This window comes from Anguilla rostrata, chromosome 8, assembly GCF_018555375.3.
Source record: "Anguilla rostrata isolate EN2019 chromosome 8, ASM1855537v3, whole genome shotgun sequence".
Taxonomy (NCBI): Eukaryota; Metazoa; Chordata; class Actinopteri; order Anguilliformes; family Anguillidae; genus Anguilla; species Anguilla rostrata.
This window is the reverse complement of record NC_057940.1, coordinates 17136954-17162877: the sequence shown is the minus strand read 5'-3', so window position 1 is coordinate 17162877 and position 25924 is coordinate 17136954. Positions and strand designations below refer to the sequence as shown.

Here is a 25924-nt window from a genome sequence, read left to right as displayed (position 1 = left end):
TTCACCCGAAAAATTCAATTCCCCTTCCATTTGCTAATGTTCTAGAAGTATTTGGTTATAGTTTTTTACTGAGGCGGATTACGTTCAGGTTTATATTTCACTGATGCTTTTCATGTTTACTGGGTAGTACACTGAACACAGTATGCCTAGGCTTATTAGAGGATGTGTTACTAGCCTATGACCTTTAAAAGGCTCCTCGAATCGGTTTTCACACAAATCGAGAAATCGGGGCTCAGAATGCGTATAAAAGCACAGTGGAACTTTTAACATGACGATGTAAATCTGCGCCTCTGAATAGCACGGTAAAGTACAACTGTAGCAATTTCGCCGTCAAGATGAGTAACCATTTCACTTCTGTTCTGCATTTACATCAAAGAGAGCACGTCGGTATACGTAGCCTACATTCCCGTGGAAAGCTAATGATTTGAGTGCAGTCCTCGTACATACCTAGTCAATTTATAAAGAAGACAGTTGTTACTAATAGTAATTTTAGTGCGCCTTAAACGTTGTCAACTAACAGAAGTTGTAGAATTTTGGTGTCAACAGCAAAACACTGCAATCCTGTATAAATGCGCTATGCCCATGCCCACCGGCAACTAGTCTTTCGTTATAAATCGGGTCGGAAAACATTCGTTAATCCCGCCCACTCTCGCCGAGAACAAAACGCAACGCGTTCTCACCTGGCTCGCTTGCTGCGCCCCGGTGAGTCTGAGTTGAAAATGGATTGTGTGTCTTTAAGGCGCCAGACTGCCTCATTCTCCATTTGTGTTGGGCAGAAACTCAGGCCATCGGAACGAAACATCGGTATGATTCCATCCTGAAAAGTTGGGAGGAACAAAAGGGTTGCGAAAAAGACCTTTATCAATATTTACCAAAGAAACTAAAAAAGACATTGTCAAGGTAAGTTTAACTACGTATAATACTTTCTGAACAACGTTTACTGTAGCTGTATATGCATAGTTCGTGCGATTGAGTTGAATTTAATCCAGAAAGGTGATGTTAATCGCTGCGGTTCTGTTTATGATATGCTCGGGAGCGGAGGGAAAGCGTGCCGAAATTTAAGGAAGAGATCTACAGATTCACGTTGACACGGCTGTGTTTTTCGCCGTGTTTTTGTTCTCGTCTGTTCGGTTAAATGGCCCAGAAAGCGGCACTACACCCTGGTTTACTGGAAGTGGGGCCAATATTATTGTGAACTGTGTGTTACTGTAATTACATTTATGCCAAACAATGCACATGACTCCGAAACTGTAATTCCACAACGTTAATTGTAATGTGGACCCCTAGTAGGACAGCCTAATCAACTGACACGGTATCTGGCTCGTTTAAAAATAAAGAACTTAAAGTTCCACGATCAAACATCATTAGATGACTACCTGCAGATATGTGTAGGCTACTGTAGGCTATATTATACGCCGCTCACAGTGCCCAACCGTAGCCTTCTGTGAGTCACATTGCCCAAGTGGGTTTGTTTGGTGAAAAAGATCATTCAGAATGGAAAGGGGTTTGATTGCAGGTGTACTGTCACACATTAGTGTTCTTGGTATGTTTTAATGTTTGATGTCTGTGAAAAATGTATTGATGTACGTGGCGCTATTTAATTTGAAAAAACATTGACTAAATTATTTTCCTTCATGGGGATACAATGTATAAAACTTTCTTTGAGTGGAAGTTATTCTTATTCTCAGGTGTCCGCACTCATTGATAAAGTTTAACGTAGTCAATGTGAACGAAATGTAGGATAAAATATATCTTCGTATATTAGACTAAAATGCGGGTGAGCTCAGGCTGTTCCAGAGCCTACCAGTAATATTATAATTGAATTCTGAACCATTACATTAAATGCTCTTGCAAAGACTACCATCCCATGTTGGCCCATAACTATCTCTGCATTGCTGCCCACTTGACGGCCAGGTTGTCAGAGATTTGCTCGGTGCAGCCGGAATGAGGCCAAGCCACGCGCTTATTCCTGCATCAGCCGCGCTGCTCTGCCTCCTCGCGGGGTTGTCACTGACCGCAGCCTGCAATAAAGCGCTGTGCGCCAGTGACGTCAGCAAGTGCCTAATTCAGGTAAGAGGGGCCAGTCCCGAGTTTTATTACACCGCTGCCACCGACATTGCAATGAAAGTTCAACAGCCTAATTTTGCGCTCAGGTATTTTTAAAGCGAAGCCACAATGCCACTCTCCTCTAGACAGTGTTCCTGTTATTCCCAACTAGGCAGCAGTGCTCTTCTGTTTGGTGAGCATGCTGCGTTTCATCAGGGCACCACTCAGGTTTAGCAATAGGTGTTGGTAGTGACACAAGGATGGTTAACATGTTGGTCACCATGTTTCTGTTGATAATCTTAATATCTGTGTTATGGTAGAGTTGCTTTGGTGTTACTTGAAGTGTATTTTCTTTGCTTTCAACCCCTGGAATGTCCCTATAAAGCTGGCTGGTGATCAGTAACTTTAAATGTGAAAAATATCCTTCATTGCGCATAAATCATTTGAAACAGATAATTTGACAAATATTGGCTTTATGATTTGCATAATGGCATGTGCCATACATACGTGCCTGAACATGGGTACTGTGTCTGACTGAATAGGCTCATTGTTACATGAACTCTTTGAAGTTCTTGGCACAGATTTGTCCCCAAATGTCATGTGCCTCATGTCTGTCACATGGCATCTTCGTGCAGAAACACTGTGTGGAGTGGCTTTAATGCACCTGCCCCATCCATTTTCTTGAGTGGGAGTAATAAAGGTAGCTCGAATCGAAATGCTGTTTTTTTGTGATTGGAGGGGAGGGGGCAGGGAGTTTTGTCCATTTGGAGAAGGAATGAGGGAGTTTGTTCTGATTTTGACTTTGTGGAATGTAGAGAAATTACTCTCATTAACTGGACAAAGTCTTGAAAAGGGTCCCAGAACAGAATTTATTGCTATTGTGTTTTGTCTGCACACACGGCACTGTGCATACTGACATATATCATATTACTATCGACTGTAAAAACATAACCCTGCAAATGATTCTAAACGATGTACAATTTTTTTTGTTTAAAAAAATCTGTTTATTTCCTACTTGTGCTGTCAATAGAATAGTCCCTGTCTTCTGTGTCAGGATCATGCAGTACTGTCAAATTTTTCTATGTGCACTTACCAGAGGCTACAGTCAGATAGCAGCTTTGCCTAAGAAATAAAATCCATTTTGTTTGAATGAACAAAAGTTGTTTTGACAATAATATCCGGCTCATGTTTAGTTTTTGCAGTGTTATGGAGAACTAGAGGCCTGTTTCTGCAAGTGTGTTTGTATTCTTCCTGTGTGTTTGATTTTGTGTATGTAGGCCACTGTTAACCCTTGGCTCTTGACAGGCAGAAGTCCAAGGCTGTTCTGTTCTCCATCACCATGGGCCTGCCCTTGTCTTTCAGCTTCGCTCTGAATCTCAATGGAGCGGGTGATTTTGTTGGCTCAGTAGCCCCACAGGTGAAAGTGAAAACTTCACCTGCCTGATTATTGCATGTTATCTGTAACAAGTTGTGTCTACAATCCAGTTCTCTTTTTTCCGAACCCTTGAAAAAAAAAAAAAGATGGGGCAAGGCGAGGGGGAGAGTGCTGGGTGGGACTGGGGGTGCGGGGGGGGGGACTCATGAGGCCACAACAGGGCCTCACATCTCTTAGATCTGCGCGGAGCGCCCCGACAGCCTGGAGGCCCCCCAGTTTGGCGGGTGTGTTGATGATTTAAGCGTTACGCTTGAGCGCTCAGTGGGGCGGTGAGACGTGTCTGCACATGCTCTGTTAGGAGAGAGGACTTTCTCCAGTGCTGCCTCTGCCTGTGTCGGGTTGGATTTGTGCAGGTCTCCCTCTTCAAGAAAAAATTAATTCTTTCACTGCAAAGATATTTTCACCCAGAGCGTGGAGGTATGCAGTCCTGTCACGCAGAGAGGATATGACAGATTTCAAATATTGCTAGCGTCCTTTCCGACTCACTGCTGGCTTAGCAGCTGTGAAGCTTTTGTTCACAAAAATACCAAATATTTTATGGGTATGAATCGCTCCCCTGGGTGGGGTCAAATTCCATTTACTTTAAGCCAATTCGACTAAGGAACTGAAATTCATTTCATGATTTGAGAAATGTCCATAGCCTTTTCAAGAAATTGAATTTCAATTAATTTCCTGAACTGGCTAAAGTGAAATTTTATTGACACCAACTCTGGTCTCCCAAGATTCAAATGTGTGCCATAGTTTGGGATTTTAGCTTTTTTTTTTTTTTTTTAGCTAATTTTCAGTTTTTATGCAAAATGTATGTTTATCTATTCTAAAAATGTCCTGACTTCAAAGGACACATTCTGAAAATGTTATCCAGGGACACCATGTGGAATATCCAGCAGGAGTTGTGGTGACACACTGTGAGTCACTGTCAGTTCTCTGCGGATGTTGTTGTTTATGGTTGTGTTCATTCTCTGTGAAGATAAATGGGCAGTGAGTGAGTGAGCGAGCGAGTGAGTGAGCACTGTTCACCTCACCAAACATGACTGTCAAGGTGGCACCCTCCCCCCTTCCTGAAATAGCAGCGATCTTGACTTCGTGGAATGCATGGCTTGTGGTTGTTCCATGTCCCAAGTCAATTGTAATTGACGTCAATTACGGCCTAAGATGGCTTTCAGTAACTGGTCGAAATGGCTGCTTCTGGTACAATATTGTTAGTGCATTTCAGAAATCAGAGTCCAAAGGTAAAAAAAACTTGAAGGTTAAATGAAAGAGATCATAATAGTGTAACTCACACACATACACTACATGGCCAAATGTATGTGAACATCTCATCCAAAATTATAGGCATTAATATGGAGTTGGTACAGCAGCAAAGGGTGGACCAACTCCACTGCTCCACTCTTCTGGGAAGGCTTTATACTAGGTGTTGCTGCAGGGATTTGCTTCCATTCAGCCAGAAGAGCATTAGTGAGGTTGGGCGATTGGGCGATTGGATCTGGTTTGCAGTTGGCTTTCCAGTTGATCCCAAAGGTGTTGGATAGGGTTGAGGTTCGGGCTCTGTGCAAGCCAGTCAAGTTATTCCACACCATTCTTGACACAACCATTTCTATATGGCCCTCACTGTGTGCCCAGGGGCATTGTCATGCTGAAACAGACAAGGGCCTTCCCCAAACTGTAGGGGAAGCACAGATTCGTCTAGAATGTGGTTGTATGCTGTAGCATTAAGATTTTCCTTCACTGGAACTAAGGGGTCTAGCTCAAACCATGAAAAACAGCCCCAGACTAAAGGCGTCTCCAGATACTTTTGGTCATATAGTGTATGTATTTATGTGTGTTTGCCATACATACACATCCCCCTGATGTGTGTGCGTTGCCTTATTTTTCAGCAGTATATGTGTGCATCTGTAAATATTATTTTGACAGTTGAGGTTTCTAGGTGTGTATAACAGTAAATATTTGGTTTGTCTCCCCCAAATGTGTGTATTTACATGTATATTACCTGTCTCTGCTGAGGTGTGTGTTTACGTGTATATTACCGGTCTCTTCTGAGGTGTATGTTTACATATATATTACCTGTCTCTCTGAGGTGTGTGTTTACGTGTATATTACCTGTCTCTCTGAGGTGTATGTTTACATATATATTACCTGTCTCTCTGAGGTGTGTGTTTACGTGTATATTACCTGTCTCTCTAAGGTGTGTGTTTACATGTATATTACCTGTCTCTCTGAGGTGTGTGTTTACATGTATATTACCTGTCTCTCTGAGGTGTGTGTTTACATGTATATTACCTGTATCTCTGAGGTGTGTTTACATATATATTACCTGTCTCTCTGAGATGTGTGTGTGTGTGTGTGTGTGTTGCTGTGCAGGAGCTGTGCCAGTGCAGGCCGTCGGAGGGAAACTGCTCCTGCTGTAAGGAGTGCATGATGTGTCTGGGCACACTGTGGGAGGAGTGCTGTGACTGCGTGGGTAAGGCCCCGCCCACTGCATAGTCACTAAACTGTCTGACTTCAGTCAAATTTTTCTTGCATTTTAAATGTCCATATAAGTACCGTTTGAGTAAAAATGTACCGAATATGCATGCCAATGACTTATGTCATGTCATGTATAACGCTCTTTTTTCAAAGTGAAAAACTCATTCACTTTCTTAGAATTAGATGACCGGTCTTTTTCAAATAGAAAGTTCCTTTGAGATGAAGGCCCAGGTGTACAGATAGGCTGTTTGTTTGGTGTAGGGGTGGGCCTGTAGGTGTTTGTGAAGAAAATGTAAAAGTTTGTCTGTCGTTTTTCAGCTTTGTTGTAGTTTGTGAGACATTTCTGAGGCCTGAGCCCCTACTCCTTACCCCCTCCCTTTGCTTCATCCTTTCTGCGGTCAGACCACTTCCTGACTATTTTGTTTTTTAAGGCTGAATTTATCATTTAAAGGATTTTAGTACAGCTGTTGTGTGTTTTACCACAGACAAATATCGACCAGATTTCAGATTGAATTTGTTTAACTGGGCCACATAAACAGTCTTTGTTAGCATAGGAACTTTATGCCTCAGGTCCACTTCCTGTCACATGGTCCTCAGTTCCTTCGGGATGTTAACAGGATGTTCTGTTTCTCTCCAGTGTGAGTTCATAATGAATGCCCATGATATGAGGTACAGAATCAGCTTTCTCTTCTGTTGATAGGTAAAGATGAAAATACTTCACAAATAACCACCACTTCATGAAAAGATTATCTGAATTCCTGCACATAGTTAAAAGTGAAAAGCGAAGTCTCCTATTTCAGTGTTGTAACCCGGCCAACCAAACCTAATAATGTTTGAGGAAATTATATGTCAGTGGTCCTTCAGTGAAAGTGCAGTAAGTCCGTGGAAGATGCTAGATTTATTTACTCATCAGAAACTTCGGAAAATCTGCTATTATGAGATACTCATTTCTCAGGCGACAGGCGACGCGGGGTGCATTTCATGCAGCATGTTTCATACAGCCCTGCACTGTTGAATGAGAACATATTCGCTCTGTGCCTTTCATCATGTTAATGCACGTCCTGGGCATTTTCTCTGACATCAGCAGCTGGGATGATTCATAGAACCCTTCGCCTCCTCTGCACATTTTCCTTTTCCCTTAGAGGAAAAACAGGTGTCTTCCCTCTGTGGTGGCAAGGGGTTTTATGGATGGGGCCTGCATGGGATATGGGGGATTTAATGGGAGTTCCTTGTCAACATTCTGTAAGCTGCAGATGCATGGTTAGTGAGGGAGTGCCATGACAACTTGTTCTGCCACATTAAAGAACAAATCATTCCAGACACATACTCCCTCTCTGCTGCAAAAGACCAATCATGCACAGCGATGAGGCTATACCCCTGGAGGATGGCTATTGGCTAGGGGTGTGGGGGGGGGCTTTTTAGTTTTAAGCAGGACAGCCTTGTCTCTCTCCATGAGCAGAATCAGTGTTTTCCTTCCACAGCCGAACATATTTGTATATAAATACACTGTGGCCCTCAGCAGGTGTGCGTCGTTTTCTGGGCAGCTGTATTAAGCTGAAACAGGGCGCATATTGTACACGGTGTTGCGCAGCGTGAGAGACAGGGCCTGCCTTTGTGTCAGGAGCACACAGTGGAGTTCTGCTCTCACCTCCCTGTTCCACTCTTTGAGGTAGCGCTGGGAGGGGCACCTTTTGGCAAGTGAGAGTTGTTTGTGCGGGTGTAGAGGCTGTATTATTTGTCTTCCATCTGCCTGTGCTACCCTTTCATCAGCAGACCTGTGAGGGGATGAACTCTCCCAGATGGCTCTTTTCTTTTGCATTAGCAGTCATGTGGGTGGTATTATTTAAATGCCATTCAGGGTGGAGCTCCCTGAGCTTTTCGGGAAAATGCTTAGTGTTCAGCACCCACCCCCCTCCACCCCGCACTCCCAATAACAAACACCATGAAGTATCCCTGTGGAAATTCTGAGGGAGCTTGAAGGCTTTATACTTTGATAACTGATGTGTGCTGGCTTAGTGCATTTGACTGTGTTGTTTAGCTACAAATTTATTAAACGTAAAACTACCCTTTTTTCATTTGTTCATATGTACATACTCAAGTACAAGTTAAGTCCTGTACAATGTAATGTTTACTGGAATAACACATTTTTGATCATTCAATGACTGGATTGCGCAGCCTGACTTCCTGACCTTTGACCTTTCTGCAGGAATGTGTAACCCCAAAAACTACAGCGACACACCAGCCTCATCCAAGAGCACAGTGGAGGAGTTGCAGCAGCCAATCCCGTCGCTGTTCCGGGCGCTCACAGAGGGCGAAGCCCTCATTAACATGATGGTGGTCTCCTTCCCCGTGGCGGAGGAGCTCTCCCACCACGAGAACCTCGTGTCCTTCCTGGAGACGCTTGATGAGCAGCACCAAAATGTCTCGCTGCCCGGCAACAGTGTTCACGCCAATTATGACAGTACACAAGGTACCATACGCATGGTCACATGACAGCGTGATCCAGAGATGCATCTTCACAACTTTCACTGGTCACTAAGCACTTTAATATAAACTACATCAAATATATATACTCACACATGCGCACATGCACAGACAGTTCAGCCCAGAGCCCTCTGAACGTCATGCATTCTGAAAAAGTCTGTTTTCACAAAGTTTGAATTTATGGGATAATCTGAAAACATGCTGGTCAGTTTGTGAATTTAATTGGTGCAGTTTGGCTTTGCTTTTGTGGTAAATCTCACTCTTTATGAGGGGGATGTTTTGGGCTGCAGTTGCTCTCCAAGGTCACTGGTGATCCTGATTCTAACTGATTTTGAAGTGGATTAAAATGTCTTTTTCCTCTCTTTCCGGGATTGGCTCTGAACTCTTGATCCAGAGGTGTTGTTCTGTAGAACAAGGCTATTCACATGGGAGCACTGAAGCCTGTCGGAACACGCGCACACCTACACACACACACACACACACACACACACACCAGTAAGGGTTGAATATTTTTCAGCATTAATTAATTTGCAGGTTTCTTTACCCATTGACGGACTTTGACTGCTGTTTCCCCTTCCAGATAACATGTGCACGGTGGTGTACTTCGACGACTGTGTGTCCATTCGACAGTGCAAGCTGTACTGCGAGTCCATGGGCGGGTCCAAGTACCGCTGGTTCCACAACGCCTGCTGTGAGTGTATTGGGCCAGAGTGCCTGGACTATGGAAGCAAGGCTGTCAAGTGCATGAACTGCCTGTTCTGAGGCCTAGGACCTGAGGTTGGGAGTTGGGGGGGGTCGTGGGGTTGGGGGAATTGGGGGTGTGGGAGGGGGGGTGTGGGTGCAGGTTGGGGGGGACTCAACTCGCATGGACAGTCTAAGCTGCCGGGAACACTCATAATGTGCTTCAGTATCATCTTGTAAAATATGTGGCCTTATTTTTTTATTATGATAAGTTTCACTGTATATTTTAGATTTTTTTAATAGGTTCTATCAGAGATGTATGTGGAAAGTGCATTTTCCCCCAGGAATTCTATTCTTGCATAGCTTTGAAGTGCTCATTTACGCTATGCCAAATAAAATACTTTGGTGACTGTTTGAGTGTATCTTTGTCACAGAATTACTATTACTTTGTACTAAAACATTTCTACTTTTTTGTGCTATTTATTTTTAGTAACGTAAAGACTGCATGTGAGTATAAATTGAGGTACCATCATCAAGATGCATTTGTTGTAGGATGTGTTCTACATGAACACACTCGCAAACACACACGAATATATATACACACACACGCACACACGCACGCACAAACAAACTCGTACAAAAACACACGCACACACACAAACACACCTGGAAGTCTTTCCAGTGAGTTGGCATAAATGTGTCATTAAGGACGGTAATTGTTTAGCACTGAGCTCTGCCAAATGCTACACAATAAAGCCATTGCTGTAATCCAGACTCGGGTGTGTTTGCAACAGAGTTCATTGCGTGCTCGCTCGCTATGAGTAAGCTCTTAAACTACACAGTTAAAAGGGTGGTCAGAGCAGCCGTGGTCTCTGAAGCCTTTGTGGTTCTCCTCAGCTGAAGAGCTGTAATGAAAAACTCACCCACAGAGTCGGCTGCTGTAGCCCTGAGCCCACTGTGCTGTATCCCGTCCCTCTCTCGCCGGCTGTGCTTGTTAACGTCAGAGCCATATGGTTTAGTTTACACGTTGAGGGCCTGCGGAGAGGTGGAACGCAGATTCAAAGGGGAGGAGTGAACCACGGGTCAGCCAGCTGACACACCCATATCGCTGCCCTCCCACCCCCCTCCAGCCAAGGCTCTCCCAGCCACGGCTCCCTCATGCGGAGTGCTCTTCCTGCTAAAAGCAGGCCTGTTTGTCTTCCCAAAAACCTCTCATGTCATGCAGTTACTCTCCAATGGCCTAACGCTCAACTTCTCAGTTTAAACAGGGATGGGTCCCTTGCCGACAGTTAAAAAGGCAGGAGAGTTGTGATGGAATTGGAACTTTAACTGGAAGGTCATAGGTTCAGGTCCCAGGTGGGGCTGCTCTGTTGCACAAGATGTTTAATTTGACTTGTTCCTGTGCACAACCAAGTGTGGATCGGTATGTCATCTGTCAAATTTAAGCTGTGTTAAAGTTATCCCTGATAAGGGCTTTGACTAAGTAAGTAAATAGTATCATATTAATGGGTTTGTTGCAACAGTGGACCACCCACAGTAGAGTAAGCAGCTGGTGGTGTGGACTACAGGTCCCATAATGACACTGGAGTCCTTAGGACACTTCTACATTCAGAAAACCTGCACCAGCAACCAGGAAAACATTTGAGGGTCAGGATACAATGCTGTTACTGAAAATATCAACCACTTTAGCTTCCTAGGAAGTAAGTAGATCCTCTTCTGTACCTTTAAATGCTCCCACAAATTCTTTTTAAACCGAGAATGAAACTTTATAATCCTGATGCAAGGAGTGAGCCCAGCAAGCACCAAAAACTGTAAAACTGATGGAAAATTTAAAACAGCCACTTGAGGGCTCGTGGTTATTGCCATAAACAAACTTTGTGATTGCGAGTCACTATGAAGAAAAAGCACTAAACCACAGCTACCATCAACAAATCCTTGAACTCTCATAAAATGCTTTACCACCGCCCCCTAGAGGAAAACATTGTTAGTGATTCATCCACCTCTTTCGATTGTCTGAGAACGGAGGGTCTGAAAAGGTACAGATTAGCACTTTTGAGTTGCGTCAGAGTCTGGAAGTATCCTAGGGTGCCTGTCTTTCTTCATTACACGATAAATTACCGCATGCATTGATAGCATGGGCTGTATGGAAAGAAGTGCTTTCGAGTGCCTGTGGGAGATTTGCTTTGAACTAACTTCCAGTTATGTTCTTTAGATCTCTTGACAGACCTAAGTCTCAGTCAAACAACAGTATGTTGAATGTGAAAAAAACTACAAATGAGGTAGGCTATGGCCAATATAAGCATTGATGAAGAAGAAAAGGCAGTGAATTTGCAGATGAAGTAAAATATTTTATTCAAATAAAGGCCCAGTTCTTGATGTTTCTGATAATCTGATCTGCATTTTTGGCCCCTGTTTGTACATTCCTATTGCGTAATTAAGAGAAATTAACATAAAATGTCTGAAATTAATACATGGTTCAACATGTCCCTGCCTGTGTTTCTTCTGAAAGGTAGAACCCGTGACCTGTGACCTCTTCTGCTTCATACACCTCTTTGCTTTTTCTATTTATATACACTTTTCGTTTGACCTCAGTCTTTTAATTTACTTTTTCTCTTCTGTCTGTCCTCTCCCTCTCCAGCTGTTCCCTCTCTTTCTGCCATGCCACTCTCTCTGTCCTCCTCTCCGTCCTCATGCACTCCGTCTTCCTCTCCCACAGCTCTTTCTCTATCCGCCATGCTGCCTCCCGCTGTCTCCTCTGGGTCTCCATCTTCTCCCTCTCCCTCCTCCTCGTCTCCGCCGTCATTTCGTCCTCCATCTCCCACAATTCTCTCTGCTTTTCCCACGCTTCCTCTGACTCGCTCCTCTTTTTATCCAGCACCTCTCTTGCTTTCCACATGTGTCGTTTTTCCTCATCCCTGCCTCTCATCTCTTCCAGCTTGCTCTCCATCTCCCTTTGCCACTCCTCTATCTTCCTCCTCTTATCCCCCTCCATACTGTGTTTCTCCATCTGCCACATTGCTCTCTCCATCCTCCATTCTTCCTCCAGCTGCTTTTTCTGCTTTTCCAGTCTCTCTCTTTCTTTCCTTCTCTCCCCCTTCATATGTGCTCTCTCCTTCACCATCATCCCTCTGTTGTTCTCACACTGTCGTCTCTCCATCTTCCAGACTTGCTCCTGCTCAACTCTCTTCCTCTCCCCCTCTGCCCTCTCTCTTCTCCTCCACATTTCCAAGACCTCCTCCTGCTTTGTCCACACATCCTTCTGCATTTTGCAGCCCTGGTCGTATTCTCTCCTTTCCCTAGTCATTATCTTCCTTCTTTTCTTCATTGAATTCTCCAACCTCTTTCTCCTCCTCTCTCTGTGTTTTTCCTCAAACTTCTTTGCCTCCTCCTCACTGTATATGTTCACTTTTGTCTTTCTCTGTGAAATAAAGAAGTCTGAGTCACAGAAAGCATTGTTTGTGTACCTGTGGTAATGTGGATACACAGTTCCTTGGACACTGTCTTCTTCCCTTCCAAATATATGAATGTAATATTATTATTATTATTATTATTATTATTATTATAGTTTTGCAGACAGTAGAATGTACCTTTAAACCAAAACAAATTAAAAGGCAGTCCATTATAGATCTCTCCATTCATCGCTGATGGGAATACAGTACCACAAGTAGCTTACTTCAAATGCAGTAACTGATTAATAGTGGCTTGCGTTAGCATTTTTCCTTTTTTGTCCTCATTGTGACATCACATCTTTGAATGGCTCAAACAATAACGTTTTTTCTTTTTATTTTCATTGTGACATCATGGTGTTCATTTTAGTGTTGCCTTGGAAATAGTGTTTGTATGTGTGAGACCATATGGCTATAGTGGTTATTGTAACATACATGACTGAATTTTGGAGGCTTATTTTCAAATGTATATTTACAAACCTATAAAGAATATATGCATTTGCTTATTACTTTGTATGTTATTTTAATTCATATACCGATTTCAATAACAAAAAACCTGATAGTTGTCAAATTGCTGGAAACAATACTGCTAAATTGCTAAATATACAGAGAGGAAAAAAGCAATCAGGACCATTACTGAATCATAAGATTTGGTAGTCTACAACTTTTCTCACACAAGTGTTGCAACTTGAATTTGAGCATGGCTGTAAGAGTACCTTACCTTGTAGTTCTTTGTTAATCTTCAAGGCTACACCAAACAAATTCAACCTTGTACAAGCATATCCAGCTCAAAGGCATTTATTCATTGGACACTTGCAGATGCGTTCACAAACAGGATGTAAATGGCCTTAGAGACCACTTCCAAGACAACAAAGTCTTGTTTGTCTCACCGGTGTTCAGACCAGCCAGTATAGCCCACTTTTTAGAGAGCACAGGAAGTGACGCCAACCATTTGCATGGCTGTAAACGTACACCCTTCTGTGGAGATGCTGAACGTGGCTGGGCACAAGTGGCCAGCTGGTTCTGCTCAGTCACTGTGGCCATACTGCCCAGCTGGAGGGAAACAAAGCGATCACTGTGCCGCTTTTTGCTGGACTGTCACAAAGCCCCACAAAGGGGCCTTTCTCTGATATATCGGGATGTGCGAGAGTCACATGGCTTCTCCATGCTAGCTCTGACAGGCAGGCAGCCAGTTGTTATGCAACAGTCTTTTTTTATTTGCAGTAACCAGCTGAACCAAAACCTTCCCTGTCGAAACCGCCAGTCTGAGGGTAAAAACACAGTGTTATTTGAGACATACCATAATGAGGCAAGATGGGCTAAATTCAGCTTGGCCTCCTGGTGTTCATAAATGGGTTACATGGAATTCATCCATAAGCAAACTTCTCAAAAACTATTATGTAAGCAAGAAGTGAGCAACGATCTTGTTTGTCACCAGTATGTGACAAAGACTAATGTAAAAAAAATTGTCTGCGTTATTAAACTGGTCGTAGCAGGGTACTCTTCCACCTCTGTGTGCATTAACAACATCATCCAGTTGATCACCTGGAGTGTACCTGGTGTACCAGCTAAAGATGTAACTTTTCAGCTGAGCTGAAGCTGGAAGCCTACAATGCAACAATAGTGATAGCTGACTTGTCTCTTGTCACTGCAAGAATTCCAGTGCTATTCTGCTCTCTCTTCGGGTGTTTCGCTGTTGCAGCAATGAAACAGGCCAAATATAAATAGAAATATTTTGGAATTCCAGATTGGGAGAACAATATAAAGGAGGAGGGATGTTGGGGAAATTTATATGATAAAAAAACAAAGAACAGAGAACGTGTCAAAACTATTAGGTACAAGTGAACAAAATGAGAAGCAAGTAGTTTAAGTTATGTTTCATTAACAGAACATGTTTACAAATATCAAAGAACTGTCGTTAATGTCTACTAATGCATAAAATATTGAGGAATTGCCGCCGAAGAAACAAGCGCGTGAAATGATTAAAAGCACCTTGCGTGTAGTATTCAAAAAGTACATGCCGTGACTAACCAAATATATTTAAATATTTTGGAATATTTTATTTATTTGTTTATTTAATCCGACCGTACCAGTGTTGTAGCGACATGGACACTGTAGTTTTCCCTGAAGATGTCTTGAGCGGGTTTCACGTTTTCTCTCGAGTCACGAAACTACAAGAACCAGAAAGCGGCTGAAAATCATCACGCATGCTCAGTTGAGTTTTCACGTAAACAGCAGGAAGCTTAGCTGAAATTCACTGAAACAGGTTAGTTTGGAAATTTATTTTATAGATTTGTATTTTGGGAATATTTGTTTTGAATAATATACGAAAAAACCCTTATTCCTAAAACGTTGAAATCGGAATATATATTTCTTACTTATTCCGATAGCTGAGAACCCACTGCAATATCTAAGTTACTATAAAAGTAGATGCCAGCGAGCAAGTAAACATACCCCCGTGACAGCTGGGCCCATCAGATTCTGCTGCCTAGCGGAACTACGCTGCTACTCGATAGCTGAAATCTTTAGCTTCCTACTTTTCTACTTCAGTAACGACATTGGTTGCTGGCAGATATGTGTGTTGATGTAGCTAGCTAACGTTAACTCATACTGTAACTATGACGCTGGCCTTGGATTTGTTGCTATCTTGCTAACTGTGCAAGCTTACCAGCTCGCGTTGGTACTACGTGAACTAGCTGACATTAGCTACAATCTATGCTAGCTATCTAACGTTAACAAACTAGTTTGCGACAGCTAGATACCAAGCACCATTGTTAATCGGACGTGTTACAAAATTGTTATCAACATTATCATGGTAGTTAGCTACCGGACTTCAGAAAAGGTGAAGGCAGCGAAACGTATTCTTGGCACCTAGCCACAAAACAATGAGAAGACAGCAAGCTTGTTTAGCATGCTTACATATATTATTAAGCTGTAATAAATTATTTCAACTAATATGGATTATTAATACACTAAGAAGAATGACAAGCACAGACTTTTGCTCCAAGGTCCATATCTGAGTTGGGCGATTGGGCACATTTAGGACTGTACTTGCAATGATGGTTTCTGCTAAAAACCATGGAAGGGGCATAAGAACAGTGGCCCGACGAAATTCACTTTATAGAATACCAGTACAGGCCTGCTGGACTGTTCTTAGCTCCATAGCTCCATAGTAAATTGGACAACAGTCCATCCTGAAACCCATCAACAAACTGAGCGTGTCCAGGCCAGGGCAGTGAGAGGATCAGAACTGGAGACAGGAGGAGCGAGGCATTTGTATATAGATCAACTCTACCACCTGTTAGCTCTTTGAAATGTCTTAATTTCAGATAACATTTGACCTAACAATGTAGTTTGAATCTTTAAGGCCAGTTAAGATTAAAATATTAACAATAATCAGATGGGGAGGCAGTTTTTGAAATCTTTTCTGATTAAATTTTACTTTAAGGAAAAACGGTCTTGTCTGTTCTGTTGGTATAACATGGTGCAGTTGCTGAAAATTGCCACAACGTGTCAGTGGTAAGAAAAGAAAGGGAAAAGCTTGTTGTTTGTTCAAGTTGCTGGTCCTTATTATTATTCTATACCAGGGATCCTTAATGTTTCTGACTGCTGCTGAGTGTTCATTGGTTTATCCGGTAGTGCTCTCATGTTGTGGAAGATTAGATTTCCTGTCAGTAGGGGGTTATTGGTCAGTGAACCTCACCAAATAAGACATGATAATGATGTTTAGTTTACAACACCCAGCCCTTCATTTACCTTATGTTAAATATTACAGAACTACATGATAATGGCAATGATTGTATCTACCCTTTACAGGTGGCATGGAGCGGTGATGTGACCCCCCCCCCCCCTCCGGAGCAGAGAGCAGGGTGCCGTTGCCATGACGGAGTGCTTCCTGCCTCCCAGCAGCAGCCCTGGGGAGCAGCGGCGGGCGGAGCACCCGGGGAGTGTGGCCCGCACGCCCAGCTCTGAGGAGATCAGCCCCACCAAGTTCCCGGGCCTGTACCGCGCAGGCGAGCACTCGCCCCCCCACGATGGCCACCACCACGAGCCCCCCGACGCTGCCTCGGACGACGACAGGGAGCACAGCAAGAAGAAGAACAAGTTTAAGAAGAAGGAGAAGCGGAGTAAGGATGCTATAGGAAATAGGCCTCTGTGGATTCACTGTGGCTTGCCTTCATGATTGGAGTCCCATATAGACATGCAAACGTTAACCTTGAGCAGGGCAGTTCCTACAGAGCTTTCTGCATACTGGTTCTCATGGTTAACAAGTCCCCTTGGCTTAATAGCAGATAAGGAGCTGCAAACCTTGTTCAAGCAAAATGCACTGTCATGTAAAATATATCAGTTAAATATGATAATCTTTTATTAACAGAAATGGTAATAATATCCGTCAGTCATTTTAATTAAGAAATAAAAAGGAGTTTTAAAGTAAAATACAGTATACACAAGCTCCTATCTGAGAATTTTCAAAAATTAAATATGACAACTATGTAATTTTTGTAAGAGTAACAGCAGGTCGGAGGGCATTGTTAGTGCCATGGCCAGCATGTTGTACATGCGGGTGCGAAGCATGATGAGAAATAGAGCGTCACGCTTAGAACAATGCAAAGGAAAAGCATTCATTGAACAGTGCTTTTCATGAACCAGGTGTAAGTTGGTGTCTGTGTTTGGGTACTTAGGGAGCCCCCATGGCTGCTCATATGGGAGCGCTGCACTGGTGGCGCACCTGCTAAATGCTCTGACCATGGCTTTTTCAAAACGCTGTAAATCAGTAAAACTGTGTTATATGTGATTAAAGTAAAAGAAGATTCTTTTTAACAAAATAAAACCTTTTGAAAATTTCAGCAGACAATACACAAAGAAGCCCCTATGCCTGCCCTCTGTCGAGAAGAAAACCAAAGTATCTTTGTTTGTGGCCTGTTCCCTCCCCCTCGGTATGCAGAGTGGGGGGGGCGGGACTCAGCCATGTCAGCTGTTTGACCTGCTACCCCACTTCCATCCCACACCTCAGAGATTGTGCGTCAAAGTGGAAAATCTCAATTCATTTTTTTCCCCGTTGCAGTCGTCTGCATTGTCCCTTGTTTAGATTTCTGCGTTGCTGTCACCAGAAGAGAGAGTAGCGTGTTTTTTCCCCCCCACCATAACGTTGAATTTCCGGCTTTTCTGTGACTATATTTAGCTTTTCCAGGGCAGCGCAGTCCAGATGAGAGTAAAAGAGAGATGCACAGAGAGTGTCCCTGCAGCACTGTTAGTGTGGGAAGCTGGGAGGGTTGTTCCAGGCAGGGCGTGACTGAGGTGCTGGGTCTGCCTCCGGGCTTCATGTCGCTGGGACCGCGGCTCGCTATCGTGGGGTCTCTGGTTCGTTCGTGTGAAGTGGGAAGTGTTGCAGAGGAGCCTGTCTGCGGGTTTGCACGGGGGACAGTGCATATTTGAATGCTGACCTCTTTTCTCAATTCCTTCCCCGTGTCGTTTCCTAAGCGACAGAGTAGGAGAGAGAAGGAGGGTTAGCAGTCAAACTGTCTCTCTGCCCCGCTCTGCCTAAAACTTTTGTGTGTGCCTCCAGCCGAGGGCTACGCTGCGTTCCAGGAGGACAGCTCGGCCGACGAGGCGGAGAGCCCGTCCAAGATGAAGCGCTCCAAGGGCATCCACGTCTTCAAGAAGCCCAGCTTCTCCAAGAAGAAGGAGAAGGACTTCAAGGTGAAGGAGAAGCCCAAGGAGGAGAAGACCAAGGACAAGAAGTCCAAGGACCTGACGGCGGCCGACGTGGTCAAGCAGTGGAAGGAGAAGAAGAAGAAGAAGAAGCCCATTGCGGAGCCGGAGCCGGTTGTCGTGGAGATGCCGTCGCCACGTCCCGTCTTCGGGGCGCCGCTGGTCGACGTGGTGAAGAGGACCTCGCTGTACGATGGCATCCGGCTGCCTGCCATCTTCCGGGAGTGCGTGGACTACATTGAGCGCTACGGCATGAAGTGCGAGGGCATCTACCGCGTCTCAGGTGGGCCTCCTCCTCCATTTAACCTCCTCTGACTCCAAAACATAGGTTCTGCTCGCGTATCCTCACCTGTTTAACTTGTGCTTGTAAACTGTTCTGTGGGTCACTGGGAGACCAATAAGTGTCCTGTCCTGTTTCTGTAGTTCTGTAGGTCTGGTCTGAGCATGAGCTTTGAGTCTGTAGTGAGGTCTGTTCTGACATCTGTAGCTTTGTGAGTCTGCACTGAATTCTATGTCTTCGTGAGTCTATACTGAGGTGTGTATCTTAGTGAGTCTGTACTGAGGCCTGTGTCTTTGTGAGTCTGTACTGAGGTCTGTGTCTTTGTGAGTCTGTACTGAGATCTGTGTCTTTGTGAGTCTGTAGTGAAGACTAGCTTAACTGAGTCTGTACTGAGGTCTGTGTCTTTGTGAGTCTGTACTGAGGTCTGTGTCTTCGTGAGTCTGTACTGAGGTCTGTGTCTTCGTGAGTCTGTACTGAGGTCTGTATCTTTGTGAGTCTGTACTGAGGTCTGTGTATTCGTGAGTCTGTACTGAGGTCTGTATCTTTGTGAGTCTGTACTGAGATCTGTGTCTTTGTGAGTCTGTAGTGAAGACTAGCTTAACTGAGTCTGTACTGAGGTCTGTGTCTTTGTGAGTCTGTACCGAGGTCTGTGTCTTTGTGAGTCTGTACTGAGGTCTGTGTCTTCGTGAGTCTGTACTGAGGTCTGTGTCTTTGTGAGTCTATACTGAGGTCTGTGTCTTTGTGAGTCTGTACTGAGGTCTGTGTCTTTGTGAGTCTGTAGTGAAGACTAGCTTAACTGAGTCTGTACTGAGGTCTGTGTCTTTGTGAGTCTGTAGTGAAGACTGTATCTTTGTGAGTCTGTACTGAAGTCTGTATCTTTGTGAGTCTATACTGAGGTCTGTATCTTTGTGAGTCTGTACTGAGGTCTGTGCCTTAGTGAGTGTAATGAAAGGCCTTGGGGCCCTGGCCTCCCGCCCTCCCTGCAGGGATGAAGTTGAAGGTGGACGAGCTGCGGGCGGCGTACGACCGGGAGGAGTGCCCGTGCCTGGAGGAGTACGACCCGCACACGGTGGCCAGCCTGCTGAAGCAGTACCTGCGCGAGCTGCCCGACAACCTGCTGGGCCGCGAGCTGGCGCTGCGCTTCGAGGACGCCTGCAGCCGGCCCACCGAGGCCGACAAGGTGCAGGAGTTCCAGAGGCTCCTGGCCGAGGTGCCCCCCTGCAACCACCTGCTGCTCTCCTGGCTCATCACCCACATGGACCACGTCATCAGCCGGGAGCCCGACACCAAGATGAACATCCAGAACATCTCCATCGTCCTCAACCCCACCGTGCAGGTTAGTGACCGCCAGTGGGAAATCCAGGTTCAGAAAGTAAGAGTCCTCCCCAATCACCTGGATTTACTAATTAGTGCAATTCTTCAGCCAGGAGGTAGAACTGAACTGTGTGACATCAGTTGTCTGGGTTCATGGGTGGAAGAAATACATGGCAGGACTTTAACCTTCTGACCCCTGGGCTTTCCACCTCTGGAGACAGCAGCTGTGCTTTGAGACCCACTCTTCTGTCCTCAGCACTGCATGGCCCCAGTCCTTTAGACTTCACTGTGTTTGTGGCTTCAGAAACCTCTGTGTTACTGATGGCATTTTAAACACCAGAGTGCAACACAGGAGCCATTTTTTGAAATGTAGGTAAATATATAACAATGTTTACTGGATATTAATAGCAGGAAATTTGTTTTTAGAATGAGCAGAGGCTGAACCTGTGTCCACTATTCCTCCACATTAAAGAGAACCAGCATTCCTGCTTTTTTCATGATATATTTCTACTGCAATCCACAGATCTATGCTGATAAACCATTTAGTCACATGAACAGTACTGTTAGACCAGGGCTCTTAATAATAATAATGAATAATAAATTAAGCTAGGGTAGAGCCCCTCGCAGTAATACAGTTTTCTTTACAACTGCGTGTACTGTAGAGAGTTGGCAAGTACAGGATGGAAGAACAGCTCACTTTCATTTGCGAAGCAACCTTGATCTGTCCAAATTCAGCTCCCTTTTCCAGCAAATCCCATTGTGCCAGGCAAAAATAAGGCCATTTGTCATATTTTGATGAATTGCTGGCCGAAGTCGATTTCTCTGGGTTAATGGAAGTCCTTGCGAACGTGCTCCAGTTTTTAAAATGAGGCTGTCAGTCCCACAGGAGAGTGAAAGTTGGTGTGTAGCTCTGCTTTCATCAGCAGCCTCAGTGAGGCCCTTCAGACTGCGCACAAAGAACAAGCCGGGCTGTTGGGCTGTACCGACCAGCCAATGTTTTTTCTAAAATATATCTACACTTTTTATTGATTAGTCCAAAACAAGGCCAATTATTTTCTTGCCAACAATTTTCTTGCTATTCTTAATGCTTGCTTGAAACGGGGTTCAAGAATTGTAACCATTTTATTTTAGGCATGTCATTTACAGGTTTGTGTTAAAAAAGGGGGCACTACAGAAGGGGTTAATGTACATTACATTTAGTTGGCAGAAGCTTTTATCCGAAGCGACGTACAATAAGTGCAAGTGCATGCAAATATTGCATTAATAATATAAAGCTCACCTATAAATGTAGATGTGTTTTCTTTTGTGTCTCGTGAATTTGGATGATATCGATAGTGGCCCATTTCCATTATTTACTCAGAAAATCTCCAAAAGACTAGTCCATATAGATCTTGGTGTAATCCTGGTGTAAAGTATATGATTTGATTTCATCTGTTTATGTTGTATATTGCAGTGCAGAGTTCTGGTTGTTGGGCTGTGATGTGTGCATGTATCGATGTTCCATGTACTGGCATTGTTATTACAGTGTTTCCTCTCTGCCTGTTTGGTTGTCCTTGTCCCCGCAGATAGGGAACAGGGTCCTGTATGTGTTCTTCACCCACGTGCGGGAGCTGTTTGGAGACGTGGTTCTGAAGCCGGCCATCCGGCCGCTGCGCTGGTCCAACATGGCCGCCATGCCAGTGCTCCCTGAGACACAGGAGAGCATCAAGGAGGAGATCCGCCGACAGGTGTGTACAGCTGCTCTCTGCGTGTCTTACACACACACACATGCACACACACACACACACATACACACATGTGCACACACACGCACACACATACACACATGTGCACACACACTCTGGCGAATGAGAGGCATCAATTGTAAAGCGCTTTGGATAAAAGCGCTATATAAATGCAGTCCATTTACCATTTACCATTTTACCACGCACACACATACACACATGCACACACACGCGGATGCATGCATGCACACACACACACACACACATGCACACACAAATTATAGTCTCTGTTCTGTTTTGTTTGTGTGTGCACGCGTGTGTGTGTGTGTGTGTGTGTGTGCGTGCGTGCATGCATGCATGTGTGTGTGTGTATGTGTGTGTATGTATGTGGGTGTGGGTGTTTGTGTGCGTGTGTGTGTGTGTGTGTGTGTGTGTGGGTATTGTGCGTATGTGTGTATAGGAGTTCCTGTTGAACTGCCTGCACCGAGACCTGCAGGGGGGGGTGAAGGATCTCTCCAAAGAGGAGCGTCTCTGGGAGGTGCAGCGCATCCTGACTGCTCTCAAACGCAAGCTACGCGAGGCGAAGAGACAGGTGAGCACCCCCGTACTCACCCCCCCCCCCACTAACACCCCCCCACCCCCGGGGCTGCAGCTGACAGCCCTGTCTCCCTTCTGCCACAGGAGTGTGAGACTAAGATCGCTCAGGAGATCGCCAGCCTCTCCAAGGAGGACGTGTCCAAAGAGGAGATGACAGAGAATGAGGAGGAGGTCATCAACATCCTCCTGGCTCAGGTGACGTGCCACTGCCTGCCAGGGAATATTACTGTCCTTGTCCATGTCTCTCCTCTGTCCTCACTCTCTCTTCATCTGTCTCTCTGTCTGTCTCTCTTTCCCCCTCCCTCTCTCTGTCTCTCTTTCTCTTTGTCCCTTTCTCGCTCTGTAAAGAAGCAAACAGCTGCTTGGAGTGACTGACTGGCTGAGTCACTTACTGACTCTAAGTACTCATGCTGCAGAGAAGTTCTGCAGAGCTGTAAAATACTAGTATGCATAGAGCCTGCTCATTTCCTCTTTGTTTATGATTGCTGTTATCTGATTGCACTGTGCACCAGTCATATCAGACCTGTTGTAGGTGTGAGGGAAAGGCACCCTCTCTATTTAGTGGACAGTTCAGTAGTGAGCTATGTTGACCCCTGACCCCCTGACCCTTGACCTGTCTCCCTAGGAGAACGAAATCCTAACAGAACAGGAGGAGCTCATCTCGCTGGAGCAGGTTCTGCGCAGACAGATCGCCACGGAGCGGGAGGAGATCGAGCGACTGCGCGCGGAGATCGCAGACATCCAGAGGTCTTCGTCTCTCCCCCTCCCCCCCTCTCTTTCCCGCTGTTTTCCTGCTAGGCTTATTCTTCTGTAGTCATGTTACTGAGTCTTTGCGTGGTTCAACAAACCAGTAGCAAAATAAATCAACATTGTGGTGTTTGATACGTTCCAACACCAGGTCAGTGCTGTAGGAGGCTGAATGAGTTCCAGTGTGAGATGACTGCGAAACTTTGGGTAATTCACGTGTGTGTGTGTTTGTGTGTGTGCTCCTGCAGTCGCCAGCAGGGGAGGAGTGAGACAGAGGAGTACTCCTCAGACAGTGAGAGTGAGAGTGAAGATGAGGAGGAGTTGCAGATCATCCTGGAGGACCTTCAGAAGCAGAACGAGGAGCTAGAGGTGAGCGTGAAAAGATCAGAACAGGACACAAGCCATAGTAATGGCACGTGGGTATGCCCTTTATATGCTTAGGTGGTTAATTCAGCGTTTGTGTGTGTCTCCACGTGTGTGTGTGTGCACGTGTGTGTGTGTGCGTGCGTGCGCGCGTGTGTGTGTGGAAACATCCCCCTGATGCGTCGCTGTGCTCCCGCAGAATAAGAACACACACCTGAACCAGGCCATCCATGAGGAGCAGGAGGCCATCATCGAGCTGCGCGTGCAGCTGCGTCTGCTCCAGAGCCAGCGGCTGCAGCAGGAGCAGTCTGCGCAGCCAGCGCAGCCCCCACAGCCACCGCAGCCCAGCCCCGAAGCCCTGCCGGAGGAGCCCGCCAAGCACGTCGCCGCGGCAACCCAGCCACCCCTCGCTGCTGCCGCTGCCATCGCCACCGCCGCCACCCCAACCACCACCGCGCCCCCCAGGGACGCCCCTGCCAACGGAAAACCCGCCGCAGAGACCCTCAAACCGTCCCCCAGCAAGGACCGCCGCGAGACCAACCTGTGAGCCCCACCGCGGCCACCGTCGCCATCCTCACCAACGCCCGCTCCTACCCTGACCGCGCTGTCTGGAAGGACTGGTGCTGTGCTGCTGTTGCTGTGAAGGATGGAGGGATGGAGGGAGGGAGAGAGAGAGGGATGGGGAGACGGGGAAAGGACAGAGCTGGCTTTAGAAAAGGAAGAGGCGAGAAGCCAGGAACACTTCATAGTTTCACCCAAGCGAAGGGCTTAATACAGGCCAGTGGAAAATCCCACAAAGACCCAAGATAATCCCACGTTTAAAGTGTGATTGTTGTATTGATAGTCCCACAGCGTAGGTTTGTTCAGCGTGATTGTCCTGTCCTTTCTACTGCTTTAAGCCGTTTGTGAAACTAAAGGAGAATCACCCGTTGATCATCCGTTGTAATTGCATTAATGAATATTTTACTAATGCGGTTGTATTTTAGATGCTTTTGTCTTGCGGATATATGGTATCTAAATCCTTGTGACAGAATCTCTGGTGCCTGCTAACGCTAATGCAATGGCAGCTCGTTTTCCAGTGCTTTAGGTGGGCTTCTCATTTTGTCTCTGATCTACAGTGTAGTGGAGTAGCCTTGTTCGTCTGGTCCTTGCCCCAGTGTCTGCGTTAATCTCTTGCTGAATGCATTCCTTCTGGATTAATGACTTATTTAAACGATAAAACGAGCAGCTCCTGCGAAGCTGCAGTGAACTCAGTGTGATGCAGCCGCAGCGGTCTACAGTGTGAAAATGTGAATGTCTGGATCCGAGGAGTACCCCAGCAGAGGTGCTCCCTGGCCCTCAACCACAGGCCTGTCATCACTATTGGGTATTTTCTGGATGAATGTGACTCACCCACACAGATGGAGATTTGTCTGATTAAGAGCCACTAAATCATGCTGTGAAGACTAAACACAGGTCTGACTGTCTTTGACTCGCAACAGGGGTGGAATGCCACAGGTTAGACCGTCTTTGACTTGTATCAGGACTGGAATGTGACCGGTTAGATTGTCTTTTGACTCATAACGGGTGGATTGCCACAGGCTAGATTGTCTTTGACTAATAAGAGGGGGGAATGCCACAGGCTAGATTGTCTTTCACTAATAACGGGTGGGATGCCAGAGGTTGGATTGTATTTGACTTTTAAGAGGGGTGGAATGCCACAGGTTAGATTGTCTTTGACTTGTATTATGGGTGCAGTGCCACAGGTTAGTTTGTCTTTGACTCGTAACAAACCCAATATTTTTGATGATGGGACTAATTCTCACGGCTCAAACATGGCAGTCTGAAAGGTATGGGGGAATCCAGTCCCCTGTATTTTGTAAAAGTATTCATAAAATTGACTTTGACACGACCCTAAGCTCTACCATGACAAACAAGAAGTGCTTCAAATAAACATGGGTGTGTTCCTTTCCTCTTACAGTAATGGAACAAAATGGATTGGCTTGTGTTCAAAAAACAGACATGACAGTGTGTGTGTTTGACCTTTTCCAGGATTCCCCTTGTTTTGACATCTGTGTGATTGGTAAGTGCCGCAGTCCTGTGTGTAAATGCATGTACAACACGCGTGTAAAAGGGGTAACCATCAGTAGCACATCCAGCAGTCCTATTGCCTCAAGATCCTCTTGTTCTCTTTCAATTTTGACAGTTTTCTTTGAATGCTACAACTGTGCTGATTTAAAAACAGAGGTTACTAGCAATCTTGTGTGCTCATTGCATTTTCACTCCTATCACTGTCCAGTCAAAATATAAACTAATCAAAGTTTGTTGAGTCAAATTGCATATTCTGTTTGTTAATTTGTATTTAAATGCTCTATACTTGGCCAACTTAAGCTTGCCTCATTATTTTCATACCAATATATTTTGTAGCTAATCATTGTCAACTGACCGAATGATGCAGCAAAGAATAAAGTGTTGTTCTTAAACTTCCTTTCAAATGGTCGGAATATTGGTTATAATTTTGCACAAACGATTCTGTCACCTTGTGGCTATTGAAAAGGGTTGTCCCCCCCCCCCCCCCCACCCCAAACACACACACACCAAAATAACATCAAAGCATACCTGCTCACTGTTTCACTAATAATATGGACCCGCA

At 45.1% G+C, this 25924-nt stretch overlaps 3 protein-coding genes across 5 annotated transcripts; 2 read left to right on the top strand and 1 right to left on the bottom strand.

The window, feature by feature from the left end:
- The first annotated feature begins 548 nt into the window (after positions 1-548).
- Positions 549-9523, top strand: LOC135260975 (twisted gastrulation protein homolog 1-A-like). Of its 2 annotated transcripts, XM_064346753.1 has the most exons (6): positions 549-702; positions 777-900; positions 1915-2070; positions 5840-5939; positions 8151-8414; positions 9009-9523. In XM_064346753.1, exons 3-6 carry the CDS (start codon positions 1945-1947, stop codon positions 9188-9190), a joined length of 672 nt encoding a protein of 223 aa, XP_064202823.1. In that variant the 5' UTR covers positions 549-702; positions 777-900; positions 1915-1944; the 3' UTR covers positions 9191-9523. The 2 variants fall into 2 exon arrangements, with proteins under 2 accessions (XP_064202823.1, XP_064202822.1); XM_064346752.1 differs by lacking the exon at positions 549-702 and having other exon boundaries at positions 709-900.
- Positions 9524-11447: 1924 nt separating this feature from the next.
- On the bottom strand, positions 11448-13816 carry LOC135260353 (golgin subfamily A member 6-like protein 6). The gene is made up of 2 exons (XM_064345586.1): positions 13277-13816; positions 11448-12527 (listed from the first exon to the last, which is right to left on the bottom strand). Exon 2 carries the CDS (start codon positions 12432-12434, stop codon positions 11706-11708), a length of 729 nt encoding a protein of 242 aa, XP_064201656.1. The 5' UTR covers positions 12435-12527; positions 13277-13816; the 3' UTR covers positions 11448-11705.
- An 870-nt stretch (positions 13817-14686) lies between these two features.
- ralbp1 (ralA binding protein 1) lies at positions 14687-25758 on the top strand. 2 transcript variants are annotated; one of them, XM_064346750.1, is made up of 10 exons: positions 14687-14821; positions 16372-16682; positions 18122-18550; positions 19534-19883; positions 21427-21588; positions 22046-22177; positions 22267-22377; positions 22808-22929; positions 23178-23298; positions 23492-25758. In XM_064346750.1, exons 2-10 carry the CDS (start codon positions 16436-16438, stop codon positions 23837-23839), a joined length of 2022 nt encoding a protein of 673 aa, XP_064202820.1. In that variant the 5' UTR covers positions 14687-14821; positions 16372-16435; the 3' UTR covers positions 23840-25758. The 2 variants fall into 2 exon arrangements, with proteins under 2 accessions (XP_064202820.1, XP_064202821.1); XM_064346751.1 differs by lacking the exon at positions 14687-14821 and adding an exon at positions 15149-15397.
- Positions 25759-25924: the final 166 nt, after the last annotated feature.